This window comes from Pistacia vera, unplaced genomic scaffold, assembly GCF_008641045.1.
Source record: "Pistacia vera cultivar Batoury unplaced genomic scaffold, PisVer_v2 Contig606, whole genome shotgun sequence".
NCBI classification, from domain to species: domain Eukaryota; kingdom Viridiplantae; phylum Streptophyta; class Magnoliopsida; order Sapindales; family Anacardiaceae; genus Pistacia; species Pistacia vera.
Window position 1 is genome coordinate 52,119 of NW_022196453.1, and position 10,748 is coordinate 62,866.

At 34.6% G+C, this 10,748-nt stretch overlaps 2 protein-coding genes across 4 annotated transcripts; one reads left to right on the plus strand and one right to left on the minus strand.

Moving 5' to 3' along the window:
• The first annotated feature begins 284 nt into the window (after window positions 1–284).
• Window positions 285–7,722, plus strand: LOC116110552 (fluoride export protein 1). Of its 3 annotated transcripts, none has more exons than XM_031396759.1 (8): window positions 285–684; window positions 2,201–2,251; window positions 4,008–4,465; window positions 4,633–4,710; window positions 5,449–5,547; window positions 6,124–6,316; window positions 6,421–6,845; window positions 7,201–7,722. In XM_031396759.1, the coding sequence occupies exons 3-8, from the start codon at window positions 4,055–4,057 to the stop codon at window positions 7,417–7,419; spliced, it is 1,425 nt and encodes a 474-aa protein (XP_031252619.1). In that variant the 5' UTR covers window positions 285–684; window positions 2,201–2,251; window positions 4,008–4,054; the 3' UTR covers window positions 7,420–7,722. The 3 variants fall into 3 exon arrangements, with proteins under 3 accessions (XP_031252619.1, XP_031252617.1, XP_031252618.1); XM_031396757.1 differs by lacking the exon at window positions 285–684 and adding an exon at window positions 1,577–1,702 and having other exon boundaries at window positions 1,953–2,251; XM_031396758.1 differs by lacking the exon at window positions 285–684 and adding an exon at window positions 1,577–1,702.
• A 157-nt stretch (window positions 7,723–7,879) lies between these two features.
• On the minus strand, window positions 7,880–10,252 carry LOC116110558 (flavonol synthase/flavanone 3-hydroxylase-like). Its single transcript, XM_031396765.1, has 3 exons — window positions 9,766–10,252; window positions 9,288–9,615; window positions 7,880–8,356 (listed from the first exon to the last, which is right to left on the minus strand). Exons 1-3 carry the CDS (start codon window positions 10,218–10,220, stop codon window positions 8,144–8,146), a joined length of 996 nt encoding a protein of 331 aa, XP_031252625.1. The 5' UTR covers window positions 10,221–10,252; the 3' UTR covers window positions 7,880–8,143.
• Between the last annotated feature and the right edge of the window lie 496 nt (window positions 10,253–10,748).

A 10,748-nucleotide genomic window follows, 5' to 3' on the forward strand; every position in this document is an offset into this window, starting at 1 on the left:
AAATTGTTACCACTATGACATACTGCACAAGTCGTTTGTGCGTAAGTGTTACAAACGACCAATCGTTCTCTCCTGAAAATGTTTCTATTTATCGGCCATATACTTAGTGGTGCTTGAATGCCGGTGTTGACAGTCAAGATCAGGAAATCGTGGACGGCAAGGCAAGTTGTTAGGTCTTACAAGCGTGTATAATCCATAGGAATAATTTCGGAGATAAATAACAATAAAGTATGTTAAATATACCATCAGCTTCATTTAGTCAATTACGTGCAAAGTTCACATTATTTTCAAAGTAATTACTACAATTATTTTAAAATTTTCTCTTTATTCTCTCTTTCTTACCTACCATAGCAGTCGCCAACCGGCCTCCAATCATCTAAACAACATATCTGCCGCAATATCTCCAGTATTTGTAAGAGGTTTCTGGGTTTAGTCAAAGTTTTGTATGGTATTGTATTGATTTTATTTTCTTAGAATTATTAGATATATGTTTTTGAGAAGAGTAAGGAATAGAGAGAAAACGTACGTTGTGGCTGTTATTGCCTAATGAAAATAGTTATTGTTGCTGTATGCTGGCATGCTGCTGCTGGCGGCTCACATAACAAGTTCTTCGCCGGAATACGAAACCATAACTGTAGTCAGACGGCTTAGCCGTTAAAGAAGACGATTAAGAAAAAAGAAAAGGTAATCATGTGTCTTTCTCTTTCAGTCTAATTTTGACCCGGTTTTTTTTTTTTTTTTTTAAGTCGTTTTTAAAGTTTATTAAACTATTAAGAGAAAATGGAGAGAGTATTTTATCCTGATTTTAAAATAATTAATTGGTAGACTAATTATAATTTTATTTCACACGGCATTCTTACAATTTGGTTAATTAATTTGGTGCGAGTCTGAGTCAAACTCAGAGTCCACATACCAGGTGGAGCAACAAGTATCCAGAGTTTATATCCACTGCCCTCACCCTACTTTTAGTTTTCTTCTGCTTACTGCTTAGTATTGATTACGGACACGTGAAAACTGAAAACATAAAAGGCAGTTGGGCTGAGAGCCCGAAACGTCCTTAATTACCTTTGTGTTTTAAATTATTAGAAAACTGTTCTCCCTTTCAACATCATTAGGCCATCAAGGCAGAAAAGGCCCATTTTGGCCTCTTCTCAAATCTGGCTTTTAACCTTTGTGTCGCCCAACTCTTTCTTCTTCTCTTGCACTACACTAGTCATAAGGTTCATAAATCCTAGCCAACAGATCAACCGTTGTTTTTCTTTTCAGTTAAATCAAAAATATTTCTCACACTTTATTTTTAATTTTTTTCCTTTTTGTTTGTTACAGTTAAAAGTAAAACACGTTTATCTTTTCAAAAATAAATTTGATATTAAAAAGTAACATATAATCTTTTTTTATTTCACCATATCTGTAATCTCTCAACGTGTCAATACAAGGATCTCCCTCATTCAGGTGATGTGATCCTTGCTCTCCTCCCTAAGTGAATCAAGTCCCTCTCTATGGTATGGCAACGACGACATAGCTTTATTTAGAGGTAGCCAAATATGACTTGTCTTCCATCAATCGCTTTAAAAGGAATCGGAAACTGATGGACATAACATAATCTGGTTCATCTACCATACATGTATCCATCAAGAAAAGGACAGTTGGTGATACAAATTCTAGCGCCACCATCATATTGATTTCTTGACTGAATCGAGATGTAAGTTGAGCAGTTACAGATATGCATTAGATTTAAGTTTACCAAATAGACTTGGATCTTGTTTTTATTATTTTTCTCGTACATAGCTCCTCATGTATTTAAAAAAATGAAAAAAATAGTGTAAAATGATAAGATATTATCCCTGTCAAAACTAATTCTTAAAGTTTGTTCGTTGTTTTGGCGGGTCAAATCTTCACATGCCGACATGTGTCAGTCTTATTTCTCAACCTCTCTCATCTATTTATTGTAGAGAGTTGAAATCCGAGGGTTAAAAACGGCCATCGTCATAGTTCGGCTCACGCCAGTTCATAGAAAACACAAGAAAAACCAAATTCTTCTATCTCTTAAAGCCAAAGGCCGTCAAATTCAAGAGGCCGGAGTAGGCCTCAGATCCACTTTTCGCGTGAATGTCACCTGACTCCCATTACATGCACTACTCATCAATTTTTCAAAAGTTAGCCTCTCTTGTTTACGGATTCATTTTTGTTTATCTTTCAGTTCCGTCGACATTTGAACGAGAAACTTTCAGAAGACTTTTCGGTCGAGCCGGTATGATTATTCTCTCTCTTTTCCTGTAGTTTGGAAAGCTTGTAAAAGTTAGCTTTCTCTTGTGATTTGACTTTGCTTTGCTTTATTTTCGTAGCCAGCTTTTCTTGTTTGTTTGTTTGTCTGGGTTTTGACTGTTAGCTACTGTTTATGTGCAAGTTTCCGTTGAATAATTAACTTTCACGTTCAATTATTGATTATTTTAGTATAATAAGTAACTGGAAAAGTTTGCAGTTCAGATTCTTTGTTAACACGTTTGATTTTCTTTTTGAAGTTTTAGTTTACATCAAGTCAAATTCCAGTGGGCCTTGCCTTTGTTTTTATGTATATTGTATTATCTTCGGTTTGTGTTCCGTTTCTGTTCTTTTAGTGGAGGACACATCTTCAAACAGTGAAAACTATATTAAAAACTGCTTCTGAACGTATATTACTATCGATATTATAAATTACCTTTTTAAAGGCCATATATTAAATTTAATATTATCATTTTAGAATCTTAATTAGAGAAAATTTTGAAGATATAAAAGTAAAATAAAGTCGGTTTGTCTTACTCTTACCCAGACTTCTTCATTTTCTAATAGTTTACAAGATGCTATTTGCTTCTTCACTGTCACCAACTCACCATGTGGACGTACGAAGAACATTTTTTCTCTTCTTATTTTTCATATTTGGCTCACGTTTGGTTCACTATTCTTATGTTTTTAATAATAGTATTTAAAAAAAATAAAATTAGGTTATCTTTTACGAAAAAAGTAATTATTAATATTTTGATAATTAAATAAAATAGAATTAGATTTTGAAAATATTAAAACAAATATATTTTTTGGTTTTTATCATAGAATAGTAGAATAGGATAGGATAATAATAGTGAACCAAATAGCCATATATTGCTGATTTATTTTGAACCAAAACTTGGTTTTTATGTTGTGGTCTGTTTAGTGTTTTAAAAATGATTTTATTATTCCATAATTTGGCAATCATATCCTTGTGATCTGCTAGTGTTTAAAAGGTGGATTTATTATTTATTATTTTGAACCGAGAAAGTTACTGTATTTTCAGCTTAAGTTTCTTTTACATTTTTCATAAAGTATCTTTTTGTTTTACTTTTCCCTTCTTTTTGCTTTTTGCTTTTTTTTTTTTTTTAATTGTTGTTAGTGTTTTATTCATTATTTGATTATTCACATGATAAATCTGCCATGAATGATTGGTGGAGCCGAAAAGGTTGAGCCAATTATTGATTGCTTTATGGTTAAGTAGTGAGTTGTACTGCTACAGCGCTTATAAATGGCTTGTAGCTGCTTGAATCATGAACCAGACAGCTAATATACCCAATTTATTTTTAATCAGTGACATCATTCATGAAGTATATAATTTTGATATGAGAAGCATATTTTATAATTTGTGAGTGGTTCCAATTTGAGGACTTAAAGTATCCTCTTATGTAATTGAGAAAAGAATTGTATAAAGGTTTTGGTTTCTCGTTTGATGACACCATTTATATTTTTTTTATTTTGCTGCAGAAATGTACTTGGGCAACTATCCTTAAAAATTTTATGCTTTACTTTATGATAGAGTATCGATGTCATCACTTGTTCTTTTCCGTATGTATGCTAGTTTATCAGAAGAGTAGTAGTTGACAATTAGTCATTGAAATTTAAAAATAGAAACATTATTATCACCTGCATAACTTGCTTCAATATTATTGTCAATTTGTCCTGTATTCTTGGTTTAATTGAGTCAACACATACTTCTATTGCAGCACTTGTGATAAGTTTACAGGACGATCTGTGACTTTGGTGAAGGGTCATGGAGCATGGGACTGATGTTGCTGAATTTAGGCGAAGTGGATCATTTGGTCAAGCAAGCAGTGCAAGTTCTTCATTGAGAAGGCGTTCCTTAAGTTTGTCTGGTACTGTGCACTCTCAACTAGATAATGACATTGAAAGTGAGATTGTTTCAGAGGCAGGTGATATTGGGGATCGAGCGCTTCACAGCAACAGGATTAGTGACAGTGGTAGCCTGCGGTTCTCAATTGATTATGCATTAGAGAATGGAGAGACTATTTCCATTCCAGAGAACAATCTATTGCAATCTTCGGGGTTTTGGTCTCGTGATCCCACTGCCCTGAATACAGTCTCTACGGTGACACCTTTACCTGAGCAAATCGTAACTCCTCCTCCCACCAAGCCATTAGTTTGCTCTGAGAATCAAAAACAGGTGAGCTTAGACTTAATAGTTCTCCTTAATTTCTTTAGTGATATAGGATTATTGACATGGATTTTTTTTTAGTCTCTGTGGTGTTGGCGGTAATATGCATATAAAGTTTGTTTTATTTCCTTAACACTGTGCCCGTAGCTTATATGTTTCAACGTTTCTGCATGCAGGAGAAGGAGAAAATATTACCATTGTCATTGGAGTATATATCATGTCTTATCCATTTAGCTGTTTTTGGGATTCTTGGGGTAATATTCATAACTTCTATTTCCTGAAACTTTTAGATTGGCAGTAGGCAGCATTAAAATCAGCTGAAATATATGTGAATTCCTTATTTATCATTTTGTTTTCCTTATGCATTCTGTTCATTACCTTGTAGCCTTATTTTTCAATCCCTTTACCTAGTGTCAAAGTACTTGCTTGGCACCAACCATCTAAACAAAATGTATGTGAAACAAACTTTGTATTGTTATTAGAATAAAGTGAAATGTCACTGAAAGCAGCATATGACTAGTGCCAGACATGTTTTTGAAGGATTTCCTTTTGCTATTAACATCCATATTTTCCCTTCGGTAATGTTCACTTCATCTTCAACTCTGGAGTTTCTTTTTCTCCTTTGCTTACTCTAAATTTACGTGGTTTAGTGTTGGAACTCCCTTTCTTGTACTTTTGGTTAATGCCCTGCCTTTTTTTTGGGGGGTAAAGAACAATGCTAAACTGGATTAGTTAGAGAATTGATGTTACTACCATTGAGGTGTTACTAAATGCCTATACATAACCATTACATAATTAGATGCTTTGGAATTACAATTATCCCATTCCAAAAAGATGGGACAATGAGACAAACCCTTGATATTTCTTTAAATTTGAATTTGCTTTTCATCGGGTTCAGTGTTTGTTAAAGCAACCTTTATATTGGGGTAGTTAAAGCAATATATGTAGTTATTGGTAGATTACTAAATTGCATTGAAAATATTGTCGGGCAGGTATTAACAAGGTATTTGCTGGAAAAACTTTTTGGCCCCAGTATTGCTCACGTGACTAGTGAAGGGAGCATTCTATACCTTGACCTTCCTTCTAATATGGTATTTTATTCTCTACCTCTCTTTCACACACACTAGAATTTAAAAGCATACACTCATGAGATTGTACTTGTTCTTGGGTAAATATTGCATTCAGAAACAAGTCTCACTTTTACCTGCTATTTCACTAACTCCAAATCTGTAATTTCCATCATATTTACTAAAGGAGATTTCAGGAGTGACATAATGGATGCTGATTTGAAAGTGTCATTGGATAATAGTCTGGATTTTGATTAGACTGACAGATGTATTTTAATTCAAGAGTACTAGGAGATGACATGAAATTGAGTTATTGGGTGCTTGATGGTTAAAGTGTATTTGTTTCTAAAGTTTACCATCTGCCACTCAAAAGGCTTTCTACCTGAGCCTTAACAATTATCCTAGCCAAAACCATGGCAATCTGGCGCCAAACTGGTTTCCCTAACTTATAGAAACTTCTATAGTTGGTCTAGAATAGGCTTTTGCAATTTTCCCACAAAACTGAATTATTCATGATTTGTTGTTTTCAACTCCCCTTTTATGATTGTAATCATTTTGAAAAGTTATGTTCTCATGCAAAATCAATATGGATCCCTTTAGGTTGGTTCTTTCTTGATGGGTTGGTGGGGTGTTGTTTTCAAAGGAGACATATCCAGAGTGTCTGAATATTTAGCCATCGGTTTGACAACTGGCTACTTGGGAAGCCTTACAACTTTCAGTGGTTGGAATCAGAAAATGCTTGATCTCAGCGTCAATGGCCAGTGGGTGCCTGCTTTCCTCGGCTTTTTCCTAGGTAACTTGGCACTTGCGAGATTTAGGAATAAACTTGGTCCATGAGAATAAGCATATTATAAACGAGCCCTGTGCTCATCTCATTGCCATATTGGTTCTTTGCAGGACTGTTTCTTGCAGCCTACTCCATAATTTTCGGGATTGAGACAGCCAAAGGTTTCAGGTGGCTTCTTAAAAGACTTTGCACAAGTTCAAACAAGGAAATTTCTGACTTGAGCAGCAACTGGAGGGTGGACAGCTTAAAGCGTCATTTGGTAGCAATGGTAATATTGATACTGTTGCTAGGAGTTTTATGGAGTGCGAGTGGAGTGCTAACAAAGAAGAAATTTCATAGTGATAGCAGTGAGGCTCAGTTATGGTTGGGTTGCATTGTTGGACCTCTAGGTGTCTGGATTAGGTGGTTCTTAGCCCGACTGAATGGACGTGGGCTAGGGAGGACTGGTTATCTGAAATGGGTTCCATTTGGTACTCTGATTGCCAATGTTTCCGCGGCTTGTATCATGGCAGCACTTGCTACTGTGAAGAAAGCGGTATGTATTCACAATTTGATCTCTGTTTATATCACCCTCCCTCTGTGTGTCCAATTGTCCATGTTAACTTAAAAATACATGTCTATGCTGATTTTACATTTAATTATGAGCGTCTGCCGAGTCTTGAGTTTACCCATAAATGCGACTTTTGGATGGTTCTTGAGTTACAAAATTCAAAAAATGAGGCCAGTGTCTAAGAGTTACTAGTGTTACATAGGCTTTAGTCTGAACAATTTAAGTTATCGTGGTTAATGGTTTGCCATTTTATTCATTTCCATTAACACTTATTCGGTTTTCATGTGTGCAAAGGACTTCTGTTCTGACATTCTGTTGAGTATATATTTGTGCGGTGCAGGTGAATAATAATACCAGCAATACGGTCGCAAATGGCATACAGTTTGGATTTTTGGGTTGTTTGAGTACAGTTTCTACTTTTATTGCTGAATTCAATGCAATGAGGGAGAGCAAGCAACCTTGGAGAGCATATGCATATGCCCTTGCCACAGTACTAATCTCATTTGCGTTAGGGATTCTGATATACTCTGTACCTGTGTGGGCAAGGAATTACAAATGACATCTTATTTCCTAGTTCTCAATGGATTGCAATTTACACACTTCTTCTCCGATGTTAAAACAACTTATTTGCAGTTCTGTAAACAACAGAAATGTAAATAGCTACAAGATTTTGTTCCATAACACAACTCATATTTCATCTACTCATATTGTATGAAATATTCTGTATGAGTATAGTAGGCTCTTTCTAGATAGTTTACAGAAATTTCCCCTTTTTCTATTTGTAAATTGTAAGTTGAACATAACCAGCTTGATCTCCAATTCAAAAGAGCCCATATATAAAGCACAGTTGGATTTAGATGTAGAATTTGAATGCTTTTGGATCCCTTTTATTATTATTAATTTATATTTGCAATAAACTCAATTTAAGTTTGATTCAATAAAATTTCAGCTATGAAACTATTAGATACTTTTTTGCCAAGAAAATGATAGATATCTTTTTATACAACAAATTTCTGTCATATTATTTTATTTGATAATCTTATTGACAATGAGGTTGTCCTGTTTACATAAAATGTCGACAAGAAACACTTTGTACTGAACCAACAATTAACGTAACGTTTGTATCTCTACTTGGTTTATTGACCCAATTGAACATTATCGCTAAATACTTAAAATTACTAAATCAAACGACAATTACGGGCACAGAGTGGTAATTAAGATAATTATATTTATTATCTTAATTACTGTTATTAATCAGACTAGATGGACAGCTGGTGAGTGACTTATTGAGGAATCTTGTTAAGCTTACAATAAGCATAGTCACCATATTTTTTGGTCTTGTATTTCGCAGGATTTTCTTGATCAACGAGCTTTGGATGAGGCCCTACTTCCAGGTCCACTGCTGGCTCTAAGAACACTGGCCATGAGAGTCTTGTCTTCTCCTTATTCACTGCGACTCTGTGGAGCACAGCCCTGTACTTCCCATTGCTTAAAATCTGCCAAATAAGTTTACCGAAAAAAGGTTAACAATCAAGAAATTAGTCAAGTTAAAAGTCAAAAGATAAAAAAGTTGAATACCCTTTTTTTTTTTATCCGAGTATTCGGATCAATTTGTTTGTACTTCAATTAATCCCAAAACTTTGAAGTTAATGATTAAGTAAACTTTCAATGGTCACTCTTTTTTAACAACCGAATTGAATCGATTTCTATGCTTATTAGATAATATCCTAAGAATCTTTATTCAACCACTCGACCACGAAACGTGGTTTTAAATATTCATATTGTTAGGCATATCTATACTTTATAGCGGGGCTCAAACTTAATAGGTTGGTTGGCAAGTTAGGCAATTTTCGTCTCTTCCTTAAACAAATTGAAATTTTAAATGTTTTGATGTACTTTTATCTCTCATTTCCATTGTTATCGGCTTCAGTTCGCCATTAATATTGTTCCGTCAGTTTGCTGTCCTCCGTAAATTTGCTAATCAATTCCTTTTTTTTTTTTTTTTTTAAACCCCAACTTTAAAGTAACTAATATAAACAATACATACATCTCAATTTCATATAGCATTAAAACGATATTAACCATATATATATATAAAATATTATTTATATTACCTCCATTTGATCGCCAATGTGAACGACAAGTGCATTGGTAANGCAATTTTCGTCTCTTCCTTAAACAAATTGAAATTTTAAATGTTTTGACGTACTTTTATCTCTCATTTCCATTGTTATCGGCTTCAGTTCGCCATTAATATTGTTCCGTCAGTTTGCTGTCCACCGTAAATTTGCTAATCAATTCCTTTTTTTTTTTTTTTTTTAAACCCCAACTTTAAAGTAACTAATATAAACAATACATACATCTCAATTTCATATAGCATTAAAACGATATTAACCATATATATATATAAAATATTATTTATATTACCTCCATTTGATCGCCAATGTGAACGACAAGTGCATTGGTAACGTACTTGACATCGTACCAATGGCCATCCCTGGAGGCCTGGAGGCCCTGGACTTCATTTGGCAAAAGAATAGTGATGGCGCACATGTCCGTGTGATCCGCCAGACCAAGAGCCAGCTCCGGCTGAGGACACGGCGGGTAATGGTTTATCTTCAGAAGATAAATAAGGTTTTCACCACCCAAAGCCTTCTTCACCTCGTCTTCTTCAAGCCCTAATCCTAACGACAAGCTCTTTAAAAGCTTCTCCGCCACCCCATGCAGCCACTTCGTATATTCTTCTGTTGCCTCCCTGCATCCATTTTTATATTAATTAATAAAAATATCGATAACCCCTTTTTAATTAATATAGTAAATATAGTTCAGTTAAAGAAAGTACGTTAGCATTTGATTTTCAGTAAGGACAAATTCTACGTACGTCCTATAAATTACATTTACATACCTGTAAGACGGAGGATTTTTAGGCCAAAATCGGTAATTAATAACTGATGGTGGAGAAATCTTATGAAACAAATGATCGTTCCAAGTTTTCTTGCCTTGTAATTCTTTCTGAAGCTTTGTTCCGTAGCCTTCTATGCCTTTAGACTCGGGAGGCTTAGCATAAACCTCCTTCTCTTCCTGTGGAAGCTCAAAAAACTCCTTCCCGACTTCTTTTAATTTGCTTAAAACCTGAAAAGGGATTCCATGGTTCACAATTTGGAACATCCCCCATTTCTGGCTCGCATCAACGATCAAATTCAGGACTTTTTCCTGATCATGGTCGTTCAAATCGATGACTGGGACCTCAAGAACGGTCCCTTGAACGGTGGTGATCCCAGGTTGTTCATGCTGTGACCTAATGAACTCTTCCGGGATTTTTTCTTTCAGTACAATGGATTGCACTGTTTCGATCGCCATGATATTAATTTTCTTCAACCTCAAATGCCAAATGGTTCGTATCAATGTGACAAGCTTTAGCTCTCGTATTTCTTTTATAGAGTTCGAAGAATAATACGACAAAAAAAAAAAAAAAATTATATAAGAAAATATACAGTTTTCTTATTCCGCTGCTCCCCCTTGAATTTCGGAATTAAAATATATGGCTTCTACTTAGTTTATTTGATTACAGTTAAAGGGATTATAGTCGTCCAATTCCAGAATTTAAATATTAACTAGAGAATTTTAGGATTAGATCAATATAAGCTTAGAGGGTATTTTCGTCTTTGTATATATAATGCAAAGTCAAAGTCAAAGCCCTTAACCACGGTAATTTTTAAGGGTATTTCTGATAAGCACATATATTTCTTCAAATTAAAAAGAACACCCATTGATATGAGATTTTCAACCTTTTAACTCTTGTTCCCTAACCCCCCCACCCCCCAAAAAAAAAAAAAAAAAAAAGGAACAACTCCTTAGAATGAGAAAATACTTATATGAAATAATCTC

What these genes read in the sequence shown, in the direction of transcription:
- LOC116110552 (XM_031396759.1), top strand. Translation starts at nt 4,055, where the DNA reads ATGGAGCATGGGACTGATGTTGCTGAATTTAGGCGAAGTGGATCATTT. An exon ending in CTGTTTTTGGGATTCTTGGG is followed by an intron (nt 4,711 to 5,448) that starts GTAATATTCATA and finishes ATTGTCGGGCAG; the next exon opens with GTATTAACAAGGTATTTGCT. An exon ending in TTTCCTCGGCTTTTTCCTAG is followed by an intron (nt 6,317 to 6,420) that starts GTAACTTGGCAC and finishes GGTTCTTTGCAG; the next exon opens with GACTGTTTCTTGCAGCCTAC.
- LOC116110558 (XM_031396765.1), bottom strand. Translation starts at nt 10,220, where the DNA reads ATGGCGATCGAAACAGTGCAATCCATTGTACTGAAAGAAAAAATCCCG. An exon ending in AAAAATCCTCCGTCTTACAG is followed by an intron (nt 9,616 to 9,765) that starts GTATGTAAATGT and finishes AAATGGATGCAG; the next exon opens with GGAGGCAACAGAAGAATATA. An exon ending in ACATTGGCGATCAAATGGAG is followed by an intron (nt 8,357 to 9,287) that starts GTAATATAAATA and finishes CTTATTTGGCAG; the next exon opens with ATTTTAAGCAATGGGAAGTA.